General features: G+C 35.5%; 3 protein-coding genes across 4 annotated transcripts; 1 reads left to right on the top strand and 2 right to left on the bottom strand.

Annotated features, from left to right (window-relative positions):
- Nucleotides 1-241: 241 nt before the first annotated feature.
- Nucleotides 242-6,896, bottom strand: LOC149475302 (phosducin-like protein 3). The gene is made up of 6 exons (XM_089713529.1): nt 6,748-6,896; nt 4,664-4,735; nt 4,289-4,388; nt 3,080-3,281; nt 2,496-2,631; nt 242-1,278 (listed from the first exon to the last, which is right to left on the bottom strand). Exons 2-6 carry the CDS (start codon nt 4,726-4,728, stop codon nt 1,143-1,145), a joined length of 639 nt encoding a protein of 212 aa, XP_089569655.1. The 5' UTR covers nt 4,729-4,735; nt 6,748-6,896; the 3' UTR covers nt 242-1,142.
- Nucleotides 6,897-7,643: 747 nt separating this feature from the next.
- On the bottom strand, nt 7,644-11,563 carry LOC149475303 (E3 ubiquitin-protein ligase RFWD3-like). 2 transcript variants are annotated; one of them, XM_089713791.1, is made up of 2 exons: nt 11,352-11,563; nt 7,644-10,447 (listed from the first exon to the last, which is right to left on the bottom strand). In XM_089713791.1, the coding sequence occupies exon 2, from the start codon at nt 10,436-10,438 to the stop codon at nt 8,525-8,527; it is 1,914 nt and encodes a 637-aa protein (XP_089569917.1). In that variant the 5' UTR covers nt 10,439-10,447; nt 11,352-11,563; the 3' UTR covers nt 7,644-8,524. The 2 variants fall into 2 exon arrangements, with proteins under 2 accessions (XP_089569917.1, XP_089569918.1); XM_089713792.1 differs by lacking the exon at nt 11,352-11,563 and adding an exon at nt 11,165-11,291.
- A 449-nt stretch (nt 11,564-12,012) lies between these two features.
- Nucleotides 12,013-19,333, top strand: LOC149475304 (BTB/POZ domain-containing protein 7). The gene is made up of 6 exons (XM_089713948.1): nt 12,013-12,347; nt 14,757-14,882; nt 15,294-15,358; nt 16,558-16,655; nt 18,690-18,870; nt 19,204-19,333. Exons 2-6 carry the CDS (start codon nt 14,814-14,816, stop codon nt 19,316-19,318), a joined length of 528 nt encoding a protein of 175 aa, XP_089570074.1. The 5' UTR covers nt 12,013-12,347; nt 14,757-14,813; the 3' UTR covers nt 19,319-19,333.
- Nucleotides 19,334-21,202: the final 1,869 nt, after the last annotated feature.

Raw genomic sequence — 21,202 nt, forward strand, 5'->3', positions numbered from 1 at the left:
TGGTCTGATTGAAAAAAATAAACCAGTCGAATTGAGAACCTCCTCCTTTTCTTGAAGTCGGTTAAAAATAAGCTCTCACTACTCACTCACTCTTAACAGCTAATCAATTTAGCATTTACTTTTGCTTTTTGCATAATCTTCAGTGTATGTTGTGCTTTTTCATAAAAATACAGTACTTTTTATTTTACATTTAAAATTTTTAAAAAGAAAGGGGCATAATGTAGATAATAAAAGTCGTAAAGGTACTTTAAATTTTATTGTTAATTTATTAAAATATAATTTCATTCACACAAGCACCAACAAACATACAGATACTCACTTATACAACAAATCTGTGAATACAAAACATAAAAAGCTTATTTAAATCTAGTGGTCTATTTATGAGGAAATAATTGCGTGATTACATAAAGGTGGGTTGAATTTACATCTGTTATATAAAAATGTGCCTTCAAATGTGTTGGTAAGCTAAAAACTCGAGAACGGCTAAACGTAAACATGTACCACGGGGTCGAAGCCGGGAAGCCGGGGCGGACCGCTATCTTCTATAATATAAAAATGAATCCCAAAATGTGTTGGTAAGCGCATAACTTGAGAACGGCTGAACCGATTTCGATAATTCTTTTTTTATTATATTCCTTGAAGTACGAGGATGGTTCTTATGTAGAGAAAACGTAAATATGTACCACGGGCGAAGCCGGGGCGGACCGCTAGTTAACAATAAAATCAAATATGTAATATTAAAATTGTTATCATAATATTAGCATGAGCATAAAAACAATAAAATTGTACACAATGTTCTTCACAGAATATTTACGAGTCCTAACATCCAAATTAAAAAAAAAGGTTTCCTAAATGCAATCAAATCAATCAAAATACAGTCTTTATTAAATTACATTATTAGTGCATCTAGCATTAGACTGATATTATTATATTAAGGGCTGATTGTTCAATCCTCGGTTAAAACTTATTCGTCGAATAACGTATTAAACTACCATTTCAAAATGTATTCTTATTGCATGCAATTGACATTTTACAGGTGACATTTTAACATTATCGTGTAGTACTTTATTGGACGGGTAAGTTTTAACCAGGGATTGTAAAATCGGCCCTAAATTATAATATTACAATATAATATATAAGAATCAATCGCTAAGTCCATCGCTAGAATCGGAATCGTTCCTGCTTCTGATGGTCCTCTTGCTTTGCACGTGAAGGGACTTCTTCTTACCTTCCGTCGGAGGAACTAAGAGATCCCCCGAGTATTCTATCACTTGCGATCTGAAATATATTTATAGAACAATAACTCAATTTGCAACATCCCTAGTTAATATTATAATTATTCATGTGAATGTGAGTTTGTTACGCTTTCACGCAAAAACTACTTAACCAATCTGGATGAAATTACGTATAAAGATTTTGAAATCCGAGTACTTGGCTATGTATGTATGTCGTGGCCATATCATAGATTTGCTCACTTCATAAAATGGTCACATTTTATGATGTGGCCAACATAGTTTGACCAGATCGTTAAATCGTTAATGTTTCACGATTTTGTCGATAAATAATTTTACCAACTAGTTACGGCCCTGCCTTCATACGAAACTGCTGAATACGCCGTTCGCACGGGTATAGAATGTGGGTGCGATTTCCCTGAGTTAGTATCTAAGTTTACGTCTTTATAATTATTAAAATGTATAATTCATTCTTTAACTCCGGTCTGCATCGTGCAGACATGGGTGTAAAGTCTCATTTATTAAATGTAGTTTTTAAGTACATCTGAGTTTTCTTTTGGGGCCTCCGGCTGTGGGAAATGTAATTATCTAATAAACAATTATTTGAAATTTTCGCCTGCGGCCGCGCTTGCAGCGCCTCTACCAATAATACCACTTTGCGATTAATGATCAAATAATTTTGACCTTTTCATGAAAAAACCGCGCGTTTAGTTGCCCATATCGAGAAACGATTTCTTATCATTGATATGCTCAAACCACATCATATTGTGGCCAATAGAGATTCAAACATTTCATGAAATGCGACCATTTCATGAAATGATCGATCATTTCATGAAGTGAGCAAATCTACGATATGGCCACGACATGTACATTTTTCTTTGAAAACGCGGGCGAAGCTGCGGATGAAAAGCTACTACATAGTACAACAATGAAAAAGAGACATTTAAAGTTAAAAAATCACTTGTTTTCGTGAGTAGAGCACTACCTCACTCGCTTGACTGCGGCATTCAATCTATATATATAAAACTCAAAGGTGACTGATATAATAGTGATCTATCAACGCACAGCCCAAACCACTGGACGTATCGGGCTGAAATTTGGCATGCAGGTAGATGTTAGGACGTAGGCATCCGCTAAGAAAGGATTTCCCGAAAGTCTTGCGGGAACGGGGAAAAACGGGGATGCACGTACAAAGTCGTGGGCGGAAGCTAGTACACAATAAATAATAATATACATATATAGATAGATAAACACACAACGCACCTGGCGATCCTCCACTCGAGCACCTCCGTGGGGAAGTCATCTCTATTGCCGAGATCAGTGAAGCCGACCACAAAGTCCTTCGTCTTGTTGTCCTTCACCAGCGCTATAGTGGGGATCACGCGGATCTTCAGACGACCTATAACGTTTAATAATAATATATGTAGTTTGTTTTATTTGCATGTAAATGAAAATGAAATAAATTGTAGTGGTTTTTACTATTGCCTCAGCATTTTCATCAGAAAACATAACGAATTTGGCGATATGAAAATACGTAAGTAATAAAACATATATAAATAATTAAATGACTACTCCCTACAAGAATTATATGAACTTACAAAAAAATGTGAGTAGAATGTAATTTTTTTTAATAAAAAAATAATCATTAAAATAACAGGCAACCAGACAAAATAAGCAATATATTTTTTTCTAGATGAAACTCTAACTAAAGTATATATACCATTAAATATTCAACCAGATATATAAAAATAAATACTTTGATAAAGACAACCAGTAACGTAAAACAAAAATACGAAAAAAAATACCTCCAATTAATTGTAAGAACAATTTTAACAATTTTTTCATACCTGTCAAAAACGGCGCGCGTTCGGCGTCCATCTTGACAAAACGACACTCGACGTGTTTCTTGGCCAACACCTTGAGGTGCATGTCCACAATGCGACACCGCTCCGAGTCGTTGCGGTAGAAGTGACACACTACGTTCTCGCTCTTATTGCAAACAGTGAAGAATTCCTTCTCGCCGTCTATCTCCGTGTATTCGCCGTGGCCCTGCAATAATATATTATGCTCTGTCCTTTACCTGAGTTGCCTGGCAGAGATGGCTTAGAGCCAAAAGACCGCCATTTATACATTTAAATCAATTGATAAAACCCAATGTACAATCCATACTATAATATTATAAATGCGAAAGTATAACTCTGTCTGTCTGTCTGTTACTCAATCACGCCTAAACTACTGAACCAATTTTTATGAAATTTGGTATGGAGATATTTTGATACCCGAGAAAGGACATAGACTACTTTTTATCCCGGGAAAATCATGCAATCCCGGAAATCCCTCGGGAACGGGAACTATGCGGATTTTTCTTTGTTTGCGCGGGCGAAGCCGCGGGCGGAAACCTAGTAGTATAGTAATTAATAGCGATTATGTCTAATTGTGTTATTTTATGCACTTATAGAAATTACATGCGAGGCTGAGTTCGATATTAGTTTGAATGTAATAAAAATGTACTTCTATTCTACACAACTGTCTAATTGATGTAGTCAGTTGATAACAAATCACAGCAAGTCAATGACTGTTAACAAAGTGATGGTAGTTGGGTCAAACGTTGTATAAACAACGTCCTAAGCACGATTCGTACGAATGTGCCACAATTCAAAGGAAAGCGGCATTTTATAGTATTCGACAGCTAAGAGCTAGCGCGCACGAGCAACTTTGTCTCCGCAACTATTTTGTCTCTCCCATCAATTGTATGGGGAGTTGCGTCGCTACGTGCGCGCACTTTCATACTAGCCCATGGGCGGAGAGACAAAATAGTTGCGGAGACAAAATAGTTGCGGAGACAAAGTTGCTCGTGCGCGCTAGCTCTAAGCATGTTCAGACAGGACATAGTGACAACTATATTGACAATTACTATTCATCCACAAAAATATTAACATTTTTATTTAATTAAATCAAAAATAGTGTTCTATGTTATATTTGTATGAGAATGATTCTTTATGGATAGTGCAATTTTATAAGCATTATATTTACAATCAAAAACTAGTAATACTTACATTAGAGAGCCACTCCTGCTTCTGTTTGGCTCTCAGCTTCATCTCATTGATGCGCTGCTGTCTGATCGCCTCCAGGTCACTGCTGTCCAGAGTGTCTAACCTGAAATATGGAACAATATATTGCAGTTCTTATAATTCACTAGCTTTCCTCCCCAGCTTTGTTTCAAACCTAGTATATTATATACTAATATCTTCCTCTTGTCACTATCTATTAAAAAAAACGCATCAAAATCTGTTGTGTAGTTTAAAGATTAAAAGCATACATAGGGAAATAGGGACAGAGAAAGCGACTTTGTTGTGTACAATATTTACCGAGGCATATTTACAGTGAATATCTATTTTAGAATAAATAGAACACAAATGTTTATAACTTACTTCTCTAGCTCAGAATCCAACTGCTTCTCCACATTTTGTGCAATCTGTTGAATTACTTGCTCCATTTTCTAGCTGTAAAATTAAAACATACAAATATAACTGAATGTTTGTTCCAAAAAGATTTAATTTTTAAATGATTTTCATTATTTTATTTAGGGCTGATTTTTCAATCCTTGGTTAAAACTTATCCGTCCAATAAAGTATTACAAGATAATATAAAAATGTCACCTGTACACTGTTAAATGCAGGTAATTAGAATACATTTTTTGAAATGGTAGTTTAATATGTTATTCAACGAATAAGTTATTCAACCAAGGATTGAAAAATCAGCCCTTAACAAATTTTTGACAATAATAGAACTTCTTCCTACAAGTAATTGTGTTGCTTAGCAACTACATTTTTAAGTTTTAACTATCTCCAATAGTAAGTAGTAAGTACTGCATTAAGATATCTGAATATGCAAATAATATATGGTCTCTGTTTGTTAAACATTCCTAAATATTGCAGTAAGATTACTCATCCCGTTTTATAGTTCAAATTAAGAAAGATAAATATAGTACTAACTACATAATAATATTATGTACTACATATAATATTATGTTTGTAAATATTATGCGTAGATCATGTTAAATATTCAAAACTATAGAAGGAAGCCAGATGGTTACACTATATTCTAAATATTTGGGTTGACTTTAGAAACGTGCGGCACGAATTTCGGCGCGATTTTAATTTTTATCGATCGATAATGATGCCCCGAAACATACATTAGCGGCTTTTCGTGCGGAAACGTGTAATTACAGAGAAATCTTTTTTTTAATTTTTGAGATTATGTTCAAAATTGTTTGAGTTACATTGACAAAACTACAAGAATTGTGTTTGAAAGAGATAACAAATGTCTTAATGTACATATTAAAAACCATAGTTCATTCAAAAGCATGTTGCTGAGGGGACAACAATTCATACGGGTTATTGGCGAGCATAGCATATGATTGTTTGGGGCAATATGGGTATGTTCATAAAAAAGTTAATCACTCAGACCCAGACAACCCATTTGTTGCCTCTGACCCATTTGAGTCCCAGTGGCATGTTGTAAAAAGATTTTTTAAAAAAGATAACTATAACCACCCAGCAAACTTCGGTGATAATATTATAGAATATGTGGAGACGATGGGTGGAAATAAATAAAATGGATCCATTCATTGCCATTGTAAATTGTATCAAACATGTATACAAGATTTGAAAAATAATTATTTAAAAAAAATGTTTTTATTGTATGTAAGTATATTGCACAAAAATTGTTAATCACAGAACCGAATCTGTCCACCCCGATTCCACGTGGTACTTGTCTGTCATACACTAGAGTGTATTTAAAAAGTCGGAGGCGCGGAGGAGCGTGGCGCCCGCGTGTGCTGAGGAGCAGGCAGAGTCAAGCGAGCCGGAGTGGCTGAGGCTGGTCGCCAAAGGCGACCAAAAAGCCGAAGCTACGAAGGCGACTGAAGACTCCTGCCTGCAACGAGGTACACGGGGGCAAGCGCCACGTTCTGCAGCGCCGGAGCAGTCAAGAAAGCCCATAATCTTCGTTATATTTCTAACTACATCACTACATAGTATAAAACAAAGTCACTTTCTCTATCCCTATGTCCCTTTGTATGCTTAAATCTTTCAAACTACGCAACGGATTTTGATGCGGTTTTTTTTAATAAATAGAGTGATTCAAGAGGAAGGTTTTAGTATATAATTTATTAGGTTTAAGTCAAAGCGGGCGAAGCCGCGGGCGGTAAGCTAGTATAAATATAATCTCAAAAAAAATTAAAAAAAAAATAGAAGGGGGGGTTTCCTCACCCCCCCACTTTATAGGGGGTCTCCTCTTACCTCCCCCCTCCCTTTCCCTCCCCTCCCCCCCCTTAATTCGTGCCGCAAATTTCTAAAGAAATACCAAATATTTTAATACTTTACCGATTGTAGGCTTAATTAGCTGCTTCTTAGTATTTTCTTTAGTAAAATTATTAATGGTAGTCGGCGATGACCTCATAAAAGCTGTCACCGCACATGTTATGAAAATATACAATTACTTAAAAACTTACATGTTTAGGTGCTTCAAAAACACAGCAAATCCACTGTTTATTATGAACTTTTAGAATATTATCCAATTTATGTGATCCACGTCTAATTTTAGTCAATTATTTTATAAATAAAACAACCGAACGCTGCATTTATACTTCAAGACTCAAATTCAAAATGACATTTAAGTTTGACTTGAGTCTTGACAGTTGAGTGTTGACACACTAGTTTGAAAGGCTTTTTTGACGTATTATTTTTCTAAACACAAGGTAATCTGCCCTCCATTTATATAAAAAGGTTGGGTTAATGCTTTAAGATAGGAATCAGTCAGGGATTCAGACTTAATTATGTATTAACAAAAGCAAAAATGTCCAAATAGGCGACGTTGCCAAGTTCTGCGGTTTGGCAACGTCGCGTCGTACCATGCGTTTCAATGTTAACTAATAACTCCAAAGAGGATCACTACGTTGTTAACTCCTTGAATACGTCGGCGACGTTGCAACTTGCATTGCCTTCTGAGGCTTAGCAGAGAGCTCTTATGGCTCTTACTATTCCTAACATACAGTTTCTCATACATAAATATATAACATATAAAACAAACATTTTAATTCAATTCGTTTAATTTATAAAGGCAAAACAATTAATTACAAATTACAACCATTTACAAAGGTAATATTTCAATAATGAGGTATTTACTGCCCTACCTGAGAGCAACATAATTCTAACTACATTTTTAAGATAATATAGTCACCATACCGATAGCGAAATAAAAATCCAATACATATTATATCACTAGCTCATCGTTCAGTAAGGTATTGTTGCAGCCATTTAGTGATATCAGCTATTTTATTAACAGCCTAGGCACTTTATTAAACGGCGCCATTTATTTATCTTAAACGAAACATTGTTATCATTGAAGCACTTAATTAATAGCGACTTGCCATTTAATCAAAAGCCTAGGCTATTAATGAAATGGCCAATTCAACTAGTAATCAGCGACATATTAAATATACACACGTTTATAACTATTTTGAGGCTTCCCAAAATTGCTTTTAATTACACAATCACTTTAGAAGACTTTCAATTCTATATTACATTCCCTACAAAACCTATATTTCACACAATATTACTTTGGATAGCAGATTCAATACTTTATATGGGTTATATTCAATAGAAACTTTATTGTCTCTATAGATGTTAATATGCTGATAAATTCTCAACGAGCAAATAGATTTATTAAATTAGGATATTATTTTCTTACTCTGCAGCTTTATTGTTTTTATAATTAAATTTTTAAATGAAGTGCTGTTTCGTTAATTTTAAATGATTTTTCAATTACGCTTTAATTTTAGATTGGTAGATGGCACAAGTTCTTCAGATATGGAGCAAAGCATGTCTGATTTACAGGCGGAATAGCTAAGACTAGAGGCTAACATTGCATTATTTTTTTATAATAAAGCTGTGATATTTAGAGGAATATTTAAATAAAAGTTATTTTGCTTGATTTAACGCTTTTAACGCTTAGTTATCTGAAATTACTGCGTTCTACCTGTCTAGAAATATCAAAACATTTCGTAATTTCATGAAAAACTGGTAAATAAAGCCTGTTTTTAAGCAATTAGTTTAATTTTCTGTTACTCAAATCCTCGCTGCTGCTTCCAATATCACAATTAAACCATATCAAACTATATCACTAACAGATACGGGACAAAATCCACGTACAAGTCAATACCACGAAATAAGTCCTTTAGTTCACGAAATGCAAATCAGTCTTCACAATCACAGAAAATAGTCCCTATGTCAGGAGTTCGTTGGCACCGCTTTGTAAAGCCTTAACCTCGAAGCAGATAGAGCCGCTAATATCGTATCACCATTCAACTGCGCCGTACAAACGTCCAACGCTGGTTCTGCCGCGGGCAGAGACATTGTCCTCGCACCGTCCAAACCGTGCAAATATAGAGTCGATTCGCTTTCAGAATGTGCGGCTACCCACGAGGCACCAGGAGCCTTCACCCATGTAGACCTCGACATGGATAATGAACGAGCCGAACCACTGAACGTCTGCTCTATGTCAAATAGCACTTCTCCACTTGGCACACTCGCTTTTAACTTGCATAGACTCAGTCTCGATCTCTCCGCGCCACTTGACCGGCAAGAAACTAGCGCTCTGTGAGATTCGTTGTCATAACATAGAGACATGAAAGGTCCTTCCACGGGTAAGGTCCGCGGCTCCCACTGCCTCATGTTAGCGATGTTAGTGACCCACAAACGGCAAGAATTCAACTGGCACGACAGTAAACCGTACTCCGTTGAACATAGAGACACGACCGGCGATAAGTCTCCCGGAGCTGTCAGTCTTTGTATGTACGAGCTTGAGTTTCTCACATCGTACTGGTGTATCACTCCGCCAACTCCACCCACGTAAAACTCGTTACTTCTTAAATAATCCCACGAGCACGACCATAGAGGCACTCCGCAAGTTATCGTCGAACTAGCAATTCCCCTTTCCACTATTCTAACTGAACTATCCAAACCGACACTTAGAAGCAAATCGCGCGGCTGCGAATACGTAATGTCTCTGATAGGTTTCGGATGTAAATGCACAAACTGACCTAGTTTATAATCTACACAACTGACTTTCCTTATTCCGTAACCGGGGAATAAGTTGTTCGTACTCTTTTGCGACACGTATAGTTCATAAGTCCGACAGTTGTAAGTTAGCACGCGGCAGCCACCGTCTTTGCACATTTCTAGATTTTTCTCTAACGCGAATCGCCACGAGCGTCTCGGAGGCTGGTCTTTCGTGACCTGGTTCTTCATCAAAGTCTCCCGCAACACTTCAAGCTGCAGAACGCAAGTGCGATGCGCTATCCTGGACTTGTGCAATTCCAGTTCCACACGACTCTTTTCTGCTTGTAAATTATCAATTTGTTTTTGCAGGGTCGTTATCTGCGACGTGTCGGCCGCGACTAGACGCCTCGCGTAAATAAACCGCACATCTTTTAATGTCGCTTTACTCTTGCAAGTCGGGCAGGATCGATCTTTAGCCGGCTGCGCTTTGAGCCATCGCTCCACGCACTGAGAACCGAATAAATGTCCACACTTCAACGCAACCAGTCTATGTTCACCGGAATTGCCCCACGAATCTAAGCATATTGGACATGTTTCACCATCGACATCGTCATTTCTTTTGGGCGAACTTAATTTTCTAACTTTTGCAGGCGGTTCATCTATACTATCGTCTTTTTGTGGTTCGGGAAGTGATTGCAAGCTGGATTCTTCAGTAACAGAAGCAGCACTTATTGGATTACTATCTTCAGAGTGTACGGAACTTCTTGCTTGCAAAGAATTTGAGTTATCGTTATAAATGCCCAAGTTCGGCCGCCAGGGCTCCACCAAGCCAGCAGGCAATAAGGGGACACTGTCCTCCACATCTGACTGTAGAGAATTCTGCAAACTGATGGGATTGTCATCGTAAATTATGCCCACATATGGTGTCCACGGCTCTACCTGGTGTCTGGTCTCATATGTGACTGTGGATGCTGAGTCATTGGAATTTTCATTGATTTGGTGTTGCTGTGATGACTCTCCTCGGTTTTCTTCTGCATTATCATTATTAGCATTATGTGGTGGCGATTCTGGTTCCAGAATATTGGGGCTCCCGGGAGACTCCGGTATCAATATACTAGGACTGCTTCTAGAGCTATCGCCCATTGTTAATGTCTGGAAAAGTAAAGTTATACTTTAAGTAGCTAGAAAGGAAGGCTTTAATTCTATTGATTTTTTGAATGAGTAAAGAAAATAAGAAATTGCTTTATTTTGTTCTTGTAGTCTAAAAACCTAGTTCAAGGAAGTAGTATAAATAATAAATAAGTAGTAGTGTTTAGTTTAATAAATGTAAAGTAAAATTTACATCAAATATCTTTACATTTTAAAGAAGTTAAGATTTTAAAAGAGATTGAGATGTGAGTTTGCTTATCGGCTCGTTAGAAGCTTTCAAACCGGTGGTAAATTATGTATGTCTTAAAATTAAATTAAATTAAAATTTATTTATTTTTTGTCTTAATTCGTGCATTAGAATATTTTAAAGCACTTCTGAAAGTAGTCAAGTCAAATGAATACATGTTTAAGATTGAGTTTTAATAGCCTGATTCCTATACCAATTGCAAAGATACTGAGATATTTATATTCATCAAAAGTTGTTCAGCAGTTTAGAGTGTGAAAAGTTAACTGATAGATTTGAATTCAAATTTACAAACAATACAACATGAAGCATTCAATTACATTGAAATCAGAATACTTCCACAATTAATTCACAAATAAATATTTAATTATTGTGGCTTATCTAATTGGTTTAAAATATCCAATTTAATTAGCCTCAATTTACAAAGTTTATAGTGAGGATAGAAACACAAAACTTATAAGGAATAAAACTCTTACCTAAAATGTTTGTTGTTAAACTTAATCTTTAATGTTACTGCCAAAATTACGAGTAAATTCATGTAAAGAAAATGCCTTTTTATATCGTGGGATAACTTGATTATTAGCGAAAAAACATTGAAAGCAAATTAAAACTAGTAAAATAATGATTTTAGCTTTTATTTAAGTTAAACTTTCAGTAACTCACCAGTAAACGATAACATCAATTTCCCAAAATAAACCAACTTCTTTGCATAAAAATGTAGTACACAAGTCAAATATAAAACAAATTAAAGTACAAAATTATATTTTCATCAAAGATATATTGTAAAAAGTCAACATTTCTTCATAAATTAGACAATTAACAAGAATTTCATGAAAATAAAGCAAACCGACGTTAAAATTATTAATTTTTATTCTATCTGTGCACAACCTAGATCAGCTGTATGCGAAAATTCGGATACTTGATTAAACTACTTCGACACTGTATACTTTAGGGGCGTTTTTAAATAGTTATTATGGGTATAAAGATTATTAAATTAATTGATACATTCACGATATATTCAGCATCCTATAAAGCTACATTTTTATGAAGGTAAATTTTCCATATAAGTTATTTTCATATCTATTTTAACAGCAAACACTGTGTTAGATTTGCATACGTTTCTTGATATAATCGAAGCGAGCCATACGTTCAGAAAATACCGTGTCATGTCTGTTAAAATTGTAGAGATTTCATATCCAATTCAATTAACAATCCAATAAAAATACACACAATACATTTATTTCGTAATTTTTATAGTAATCGGTATTTCGTTGCGTGTATTCGAACGCGTTGTCATGTTGGCTCACCTCCAGCCTCCTATTTATTTATATTTTTTTTATAGTGGCAGTGCTGTCAGAATCGCGAACCGAGCAGGAATAACGGGTTACTAATTTACTATCGTTCCTGTTTTTTCGATTTTTATACTAGATTAGTTGCGTTAATGATCTAGCTGTATTTGTGTTTCTTTGTACTCCCGTGGGAATCGCCAATTGTTGCCAGTGACTTATGTTACAATGCTGTAATGTGAAATGTACGTCGATTCGTGATATAAGTGGGTGAATGTTTTTAATGGCCGCTGTGTCAGTGCACAAACGAAATGTTTATATGAAAAGTGATTGAACTCATCGGATCTTACAGCTGTAATGCACAGGAGTACTGGTCAGTATTCATCGATCTCCGATAATCAGCGACGCGGTGTCGCTCGTTCTAAACTGGGATGACAGGAGGGTTTCGAAACATGGAAGTTTCGTGTACGCATTTGAGTTAAATTTAAGTTAAGTTGCAATAGCGCAGTTATATCATACAGCAGAAGTGTGCAAATTGGTTTCTAGGCCAGCGTTGGTCAATACGGTGCTCGAGGCGAGCCCTGTTGACATTTTAACGACGCTCAACGCAACCGTAGGTATGTCGCAAAATGCAAGTAGGTCAAATAATTTAGAGGGTCAAATGCGCGCGCAGTGACGTCATATCATCCCCTAGCCGCACCCCCATAGATTCACTTTCAAAATATGTATAAGTGTGTGAAATAGGGCACCTACATCCAGTGTGCCTTACCTGTCACTGAGCTGTTTACTATGGACGGAAATCATTAGTAGTATTCCAATATATTACTTTACGAAAGTAACCTAGTGCTAAAAACCCTGATGAAATGTTTACAATGTAAGGTTCACTTCAATTTACCCTGTCATTTCTGTTTTATTTAACATATTATTAAGTTAGAAAATGTGAATAATCAATAAGTAGTTTAGTTTCGAACATGGAGTTGACAGGCAATAAATAAAAAGTGAAGTAGTTTTAAGTGTATAATTAGAAAATGTGTTAAGAATATTAAAATATTTTTAATTATAAAGAAAGAACATTAGGGGACTTTTTTATGTTTGTGTTAAAGTGCTTTCTAAGGAAAAGGTATTCTAGTTATTATGTTGTTGTAATCTTCATAGGTAAGAAATATGATAAATACATTGAGGCTTATGACCAATTTGAAATTAAATTGTTTTTTTTTCTTTTAAATACAGATAAGGTGTAAGTAGGCAAATAATTATGTTGATAAATTACTTATAATTTTCCATTCAACTATTCTTTTCAATTCAAAACTGAAAAGAGCCCATTTTAATAACAGTTTTATTTATAAATAATCATAATTATTATTTTATAAAGGACTATTCAAGCCAAATAATATTGTGAAGTCTATTATTATAACTCCTATTTTATTCAGTAAAGACAAATGATATACATTTTTTATTTTATTTGTATTCTACCTATTTTATAAAATAGCTGTCTTTTTACTTAAATTTGAGAATAAAAACCTTTTTTATAAAATGAAAAACACATAAAAAATATGCAGTGGTAGTACTCAGTATAATTATTTGTAATACCTTTTTTTGAAATTGTTTCAAACAGTGCAGTACATATTAACTTAACATAATATTAACTTTATGACAAGTCAAACTTTGTCAGGAAACTGAATTATGATAATATGAGGAAAATTGAGAGCATTTGTAAGGATGCGGTTCCCCAATTATTGTATTAATTTGTAAATAAGTCATTCAAATTATTTGAAGTACAAACAGTTTTAACAAATCTATACCAATAATAAAATTGGATAGGGTTCTGTTTTTAATATTGAAATAACCGAATTTTACTAAATGCATATGGACAACCAAAATAGAAATTTTTACAATTTTTGTCTGTCTTTTTGTCTCTGAATCTCTGGAACGGCTGGACCAATTTTGATGGGACTTTTAATTATAGATAGCTGATGTTATAAGTGAGAAGTAACTTAGGCTAATTCTTAATACTGATATTCCTCCAGGAACATTAGGATTAAAAGTAAAAACTCATTCATGTTGTGCAGGTGAAACCATGAGGCGCAGCTAGTTAAATAAAATTTAGAAATAATATTGGTATATATATTATTAACAATATTTTTGTATGATATGACAAAAAAAAATACAAATGTACTGTACTGAGTACATTGCTTGCATATGATAAATACAAGTACATAGTGTGGTGTACTTGTTATGTTGTGTGTATATACAGTTGAATAAAAAGTAAAATTATAAATGCACCGTATTGAGTGCGTACATATAGAATGAAAAAATAAATATAATTCCAATATGTGCTGCATGGGCGTATTGTAAAATGTAATAATTATTTTTGACTAGCTGCGCTCTGAGGCTTCGCCCGCATGGCTCCGCTCTTGTTAGTCTTAGAGTTATGATATACATAATATGTAGGATATATTCTTGCCTTCCTCGATAAATGGGCTATCTAACACTGAAAGAATTTTTCCAATCGGACCATTAGTTCCTGAGATTAGCACGTTCAAACAAACAAACTTTTCAGCTTTATAATATTAGTATAGATTAGGAATTAGTATTATAGATGTGCCAAGCAAAGAGTGAACAGGTACCTATTAGGGAAGTGCGTACCATCTTAGACCACATCTTAGCTTTCCATCAGGCGAGATTGTGGTCAAGCGCTTCCCTGTCTGGAATAAAAATAAAATGTATTGTTTAAACTTTAAATATTATCTTGCAATGTATAAACTGTATGTATGTGTGTTAGGTGCGGTCGGTGCAGGTGCGCGGCGGTGATGGCGGGCGGCGCGGGCGCCGGCGGGGGATGAGCCGCCTGCTGTGCTGTCTGCGCGCGCGCCGGCACGACATGGGCGCCGCGCTGTCGCACCCACAGGTACGCGCACACTACTGCACTAACTACACTAGAATACTTTGTTTTTTAGGTTTTCCGTAAAAGAACGTAAAAAGGAAAAACGGAGCCCTTGGAAGCCCGCGGTTTCCCCCGCATTAAAAAAAAAACTGTTGTAGTGGCAAATTGTTAATTTAAATCTATTATGACCTCTTAATCCAGACAGTCTACGCCCTGAATAAAATGAATGAAAAAATTAAACTTATAACTTATAAGCCAATGCAACCAAAAGATGCAACCGTTTATGGTGCAAATTTTCGGAAATTTCGACAATCGCAAGGGAATCAAAATCTACAGGGTACTTATCCTAAAATTATCATTAATTTTCCTCTTGGAAAAATATGTTATTTTCTGAATTCTGACTTCAATTTATTAAATTCTTGTAATAATTTTCAGGAAGGCGAGGCGTGTGACGGCGGTGGACTGCCCGCCTCGCCACCCACTATGGCTGACGTTATACGGTAATAATAATAATTATATAGCAGGTTGCCTGACAGAGATTGCTCTAGAGTGATAAGCCAACAAGTTTATCAGAAAAATAACACAAATTACAAAAAAAAAAAAACTAACAGCCTGCAAATTGTTAGAACTGAACAAGTATAAATGGCTTTCAAATATTTTTTTTATATTTATAAACAAAATCTGTTCACCCAATCGAAACTTCTGAGGTGCCAAACCAAAAAAAAATGCAGTTGAATTGCAAGGTCTTGCTCTCCTTTTTTGAAGTCGGTTAAAAAGAGGCTTTATCAATGGTATGACTGGTAACTGCGAACGAATGTTCTGATAAATTTGCGATAAAAACACTCGTTTGTGACACAGATTTCCTGAAACAGGACGCGACCCAGACACTTATAGAAGTAAATAAATAAATATTTGCAGAATGGTTAATGAGAAATTTGTTTTTTTAATGAAAGTAGGTTGAGGTTTTAGTGAGATTGTAGTTTTCGCGATAAAAAGTGGTCTATGTCCTCCAATTTTGAAGGTTTCGTTATCTATATGACGTGATAATATAACTTTAGCGTTTTTAGCAGTATAAAGTTTTCAATTATAGGTTTTCAATTTTCATGTCAAACCCTTTGCATGTAAAAATTTTTGCACACATGCCAATTTTTCGTTTATCGTAAAAGTTATTTTAGTTAGCTATTTATAACATGATCGTCTAAATTCTATATGTCGTGTCATAAATAAAATAAATCGAGTTTAGAATCCAAAAAATGTATAGTATATTTCTATTTCTAATACTATAAATGAGGACAATGTAGAAAATTGAGCTAAAACTCTACTCTTATAATAACAGTAACTAAACCATTTCTGTACTATGAATGTTAACATTTTATAGCAAGATTTTTATAAATAAGCTTATAAAAGTATTTATTTCAAACTCAAACTCAAACATTTATTTATTCAATTAGACTTCTTTTAGAAGCACTTTTGAAACGTCATAGGTACATATTTTTAACATTTACCACCAATTCGATTTCTGTGGAGGAAGGAAGGTGGTATTTTTACATCGAAAAAGGGAGGATCCTCGACCAGTCTACTCGACTGGCTGGTGAGGCCCCGATGAATGATGTCGAATAGTTGTATACATGCTCTGTAGCGAAAACATTTCGCTTGCGCGATTCAGAGCGAGGTACGAACAAAAAACACAATATTCCAGGGAACGTAAGAAGAAAGCTGGCGGCGCCGGTCTGGGCACGCTGCGGCGTCGCATCGCAGCTGCCGCACGACGGCCACGGGACTCGAGGCCTGATCGAGGTAAGATAGATTCGATTTTTGATATTTTTGTGTTTTTAACATGAAAAAAAAATGTGATTATTTATCGAGGTGAGATAGATTTGTTTTTGATGTTTCTATATGGAAAATTTGGTCGTTGTTATGTGGTAATGATGTAGCTTTTTAGTGGTGAAAGAATTTTCTTTGTCGGTCGGTTTGCGTTTAATCGTAAGAAATAAAACACTAAAATCATATAAGTTTATGGTCTGGAATGATAAACTTGACCTGTTCCAATAACTTGTGTATTCGATCCGGCTCGAAGGACCTGACTTGAATATATACATGTCGTGGTCATATCGTAGATTTGATCATTTCATGATATGAGTGGCCATTTCACGAAATGGTCGCATATCGTGAAATGGCCAATTTAGTTTGGCCACATCATGATGTGGTTTGGGCAGATCAATGATAAGAAATCGTTTCACGATATGGCCAATTAACGCACGGTTTTTTCATGAAATGATCAAAATTATTTGATCATATCGTAAAATAGTTACATTAATCGTTGGTAGAGGCGCTGCAAGCTCTGTGTTTATGTGATAAGATGGCGGCCGCTGGCGAAAATTAAATTATTCGCAGTTAAAAACTTCATAATTCGTTTAATAACAATTAACAATATTATGAAGAAAGTCATAGCAAAGAATTTACGACGAAGAGGTACGAGTACTATGGAAAATGTGGATATCTTATATGTATTTAAGAAAAAATGCGACTTAAATAAAATAATTTAAGAAACTACTACTATATTATTATAATTGTTTGTTTTTTAAAAAGCGATCCGCTTCTGGCACTCGCCGGCCGCTGCCGCGGCACGCTCGCTTTGCTCGCTCGGCTCGTGCGTTGTTTATCAAAGTCTAACCTAACCTAACCTAACTGTTTTCTATTGCAAAAACGATTCGCTTCTGGCATTCGCCGGCCGCTGCCGCGGCACTAACTTTAATGACATTAAACAAGTTTTTAGAATATAGTTATTCTGAATTTTTTTAATATTTTATGGACTCTTTATATTTTATACGATCTGGCCAAATGTGGATGACCAAATCGTGAAACGTTGACGATTTAACGATCTGATCAAACTATGTTGGCCATTTCACGATATGCGACCATTTCGTGAAATGGCCACTCATATCATGAAATGATCAAATCTACGATATGACCACGACATACATATTTAATTTTGACACAGAATTTTCTATTTCAAAATGTTAAGTAATTGGACAATAGGAAAAGTAATTTATTATTTTTCTCTATAAATACGTATTTCTTCTTGTAGTTAGCATTTTTACATTATCTGTTCAATAAAAGTTTAGTCATACATAAGTTGTTTGCAACCTTTATAGGTGAATGACCCTTCTCTAAACTGTTTACGAGTCTTATCGGTTTTGATAACCCAGTTATTTATAATGTATAATTAATTAATGGCTATATGTAGACGCAGATTTTGTAACGGAGATGTGAATCTTTTTTTTTTCACAATTTATTTTTTGCATGGGCTAGGATATGTGTTACAAATGAATGGAATAACTATTTAACGTTTTGAGAAAACAATTTTCGAATGATAATCATAATAATTGTTTGTAGACTGATTTTGTTGAAAACTAAAACTGTTCAATATTCCTAGCCCATAAAATACTGTAAAATGTAAATGTTTTTGTATTATTTCTATTTTATTAAAACGAAAAACGTAAGAAGCAAGACGAAAATTTTATTTTTGTTATTTTCAGGCAAGTTTTTTTGTGATGTCTATTTTTTTGGGCTATTTCTTACGAATGTAGCTTCACTGCTATCTACTTCATGATATGGTTAAAAAAAAATTCGAATTCTGTAAAATGAACCATAAAAGTAAATTTTTTGTAAGTGGGATACTAATTTCACACAGCTAGAGTGTGCTATATTACATCGTTGTTTACGTCATTATATGATAGTACGTCATATTCTATGATAGTTTTGCGGCATATTCTACGATAGTTGTACGCCATGTGTTGTACGCCACGTTGTTGTCGGTCGGTGCGGCAGGGTGCGAGCACGCGCGGTTCATCCGCTCGGTGGTGAGCTCGTGGCGGCTGGCGGAGGTGTTCCTGCTGTGCGAGGAGCTGGAGGCGGGCGCGGCGCTGCGCGACCTCGTGACGCAGGCCGAGCTGGCCCGCGAGCCCGCCGCGCGCCTGCACGCCGACCTGGCGCAGCTGCTGGCCGAGCGGTGAGTGGCTGTCCCCACCCCGTGACCCATTTACTCCCTCTCCCCACCCTTTTTAGCCAGTTTTGATTACTTGACGAACTCCAGAATAATTGGAACGCGACGGAAACACCTGCAAAAGGATTTAAAGTCACTGCTGGTCATGCAAAACCTAGTCGTAAGTGAAATTTATATCGTTTCATAACGATGTCATTTGAACAATTTGTACATTGAAATAGTTTTTCTTATGTATTTTTTGTGGATATTTGGTAAATCCTCGGCATATTACAAAAGCCGAGCGTTTCCCTGTGTATGTTGCAGATAACCTATATTCTGTATGTATGTATGTGCGTGCAGGTTGTGGTGCGACGTGGAGGTGGTGGGCGCGGGCTGGTCGCTGGGCGCGCACCGCGCGGTGCTCGCCGCGCGCTGCACGTACTTCCGCGACCTGCTGCTGCGGTACCCCAAGTGAGTGCGTGCGCACAGACACACAGACACGCAGACACGCGGCTTGTGCTGCGACGTGGGGGAATGTCGAAACACGCATCATCGCAACGATTTTTTCAAAATAGTATATTTAGATTTATAGGAATAAGAATATTGATCGGAAAATCTGATGATGTAATTTTAGTTCTTATCTTATGAAAATTCACTTTTAGATTGCTTTCAACGTTTTTCGATATATTTGTCATAATTTTAAGTCACATTTCGAATATCGCTTACCACTGTTGAATAATTCATTCTGTATACGTAAATACACAAACACACACATGTACACGTACATATACAGGGTGTAATCGTTAAGTGTGCACAGGCGATTTTTCCGTAAGTATTACAGATAACGAAAGTACTTAACCTAATGAGTAAAATGACCGTAATAAATTTTTAAAAATAAATCTAGAAATATCAAGAAAATTATCTTTAAACCCTCCCATACATTAAGTATGAAATATGAATATCCCATATACATTTAATATGAAAGATTTTAGCTTTCTTTTTCTTTTTTTGGTTTCGCAAATTTGATGTGGCATTTTCCACACATTTTCCGGATACCTTCCAGATATTTTCCAGGCATTTCCCAGGCATTTCCCAGGCATTTTCCGGACATTTTCCGGGGATTTTCCAGGCATTTTCCACGCTTTTTCCGGACAGTTCCACGCATTTTCCGGATATTTTACAGACATTTCCCAGGCATTTTCCGGATATATTCCGGGAAATTTCCGGTTATTTTCCGGGGATTTTCCAAGCATTTCCCAGGCAATTTCCGGATATTTCCAGGCATTTCCCAGACATTTTCCGGAAATTTCCCTGGCATTTTCCAGGCTTTTTCCACGCTTTCCCCGGAAAATGCCCGGTAAATATAAAAATAGTTTGGAAAGTCCAAAAGTGCACGCCTCATAATTTTTTTTTAATAATTATTATTTTTGTTTATTTAATAACAATTAAACCACATCGAATCGGACCCTGAAAAATGAAAGGGTTCTATTCCTGAGCATACTCAAGCGTAAGAGAAAAAAAAAGACTCGATTAGTAAAGTATTTCGGTCGCTATCGTGTTAACAAGAAAATCCTCTGCACATACAGACACACGGACGTCCAAGACAGAACTTTTTTAAACTGTTTTTTAACTAGTTTAAATAACAAAAATGACATCAAAAATATCATGAATGTTAAAAATAGTGTTTTTTCTTAATATGTGTGTGTATGTATTATCTTACAAGTGCAATGTATGATACATAAAGACATTTTAAGTTTGAAAAATCAGATGTTTTGCGCGAAGTGACAGTAGTACCCACCTCAACGCTTCGCTTATGAGGCGTGCAAAAGTAAAGAAAAGCGTGGAAAATGAATGGAAAATCCCCGGAAAATGCTTGGAAAATCCCCGGAAAATGCCTGGGAAAGCACGGAAAATTCCCCGAAAATGTGAAATTGTCCGGGAAAAGCCTGGGAAATGCCCGGAAAATGACTGAGAAATGCCCGGAAAATTCATTTATTTATTTATTTATTTATTTATGATGCACCAACAGTAACTCAATTTGTAACATTATATAAATAATCGTACATAAAGTCTTAATCTAAATTGGCTACTAATTATAGGTACATACAGCATTACTTGAGGATTGGATTGAATTTAATATTTAATCTAAATAATTATACACAGAAAAAAAATGTTAGATGTAGAGCAATGTGAAAACAATATTGTCAAAAATAATTGTAGGAATTCAATAACATTTTTACAGTAATTCAATAACAGTGTCCGTAGAGATAATTTTGATAATTTTTTTCTTGAAAGACCAAAATGAGTCATGAAAGATGTCAACATCATTATTTATATTAATCTTATTGAAAGCACGCAT

This window comes from Colias philodice, chromosome 31 (assembly GCF_061535455.1).
Source record: "Colias philodice isolate Cphi_HAF_F1 chromosome 31, ilColPhil1 Martin Lab GWU primary, whole genome shotgun sequence".
NCBI classification, from domain to species: Eukaryota; Metazoa; Arthropoda; class Insecta; order Lepidoptera; family Pieridae; genus Colias; species Colias philodice.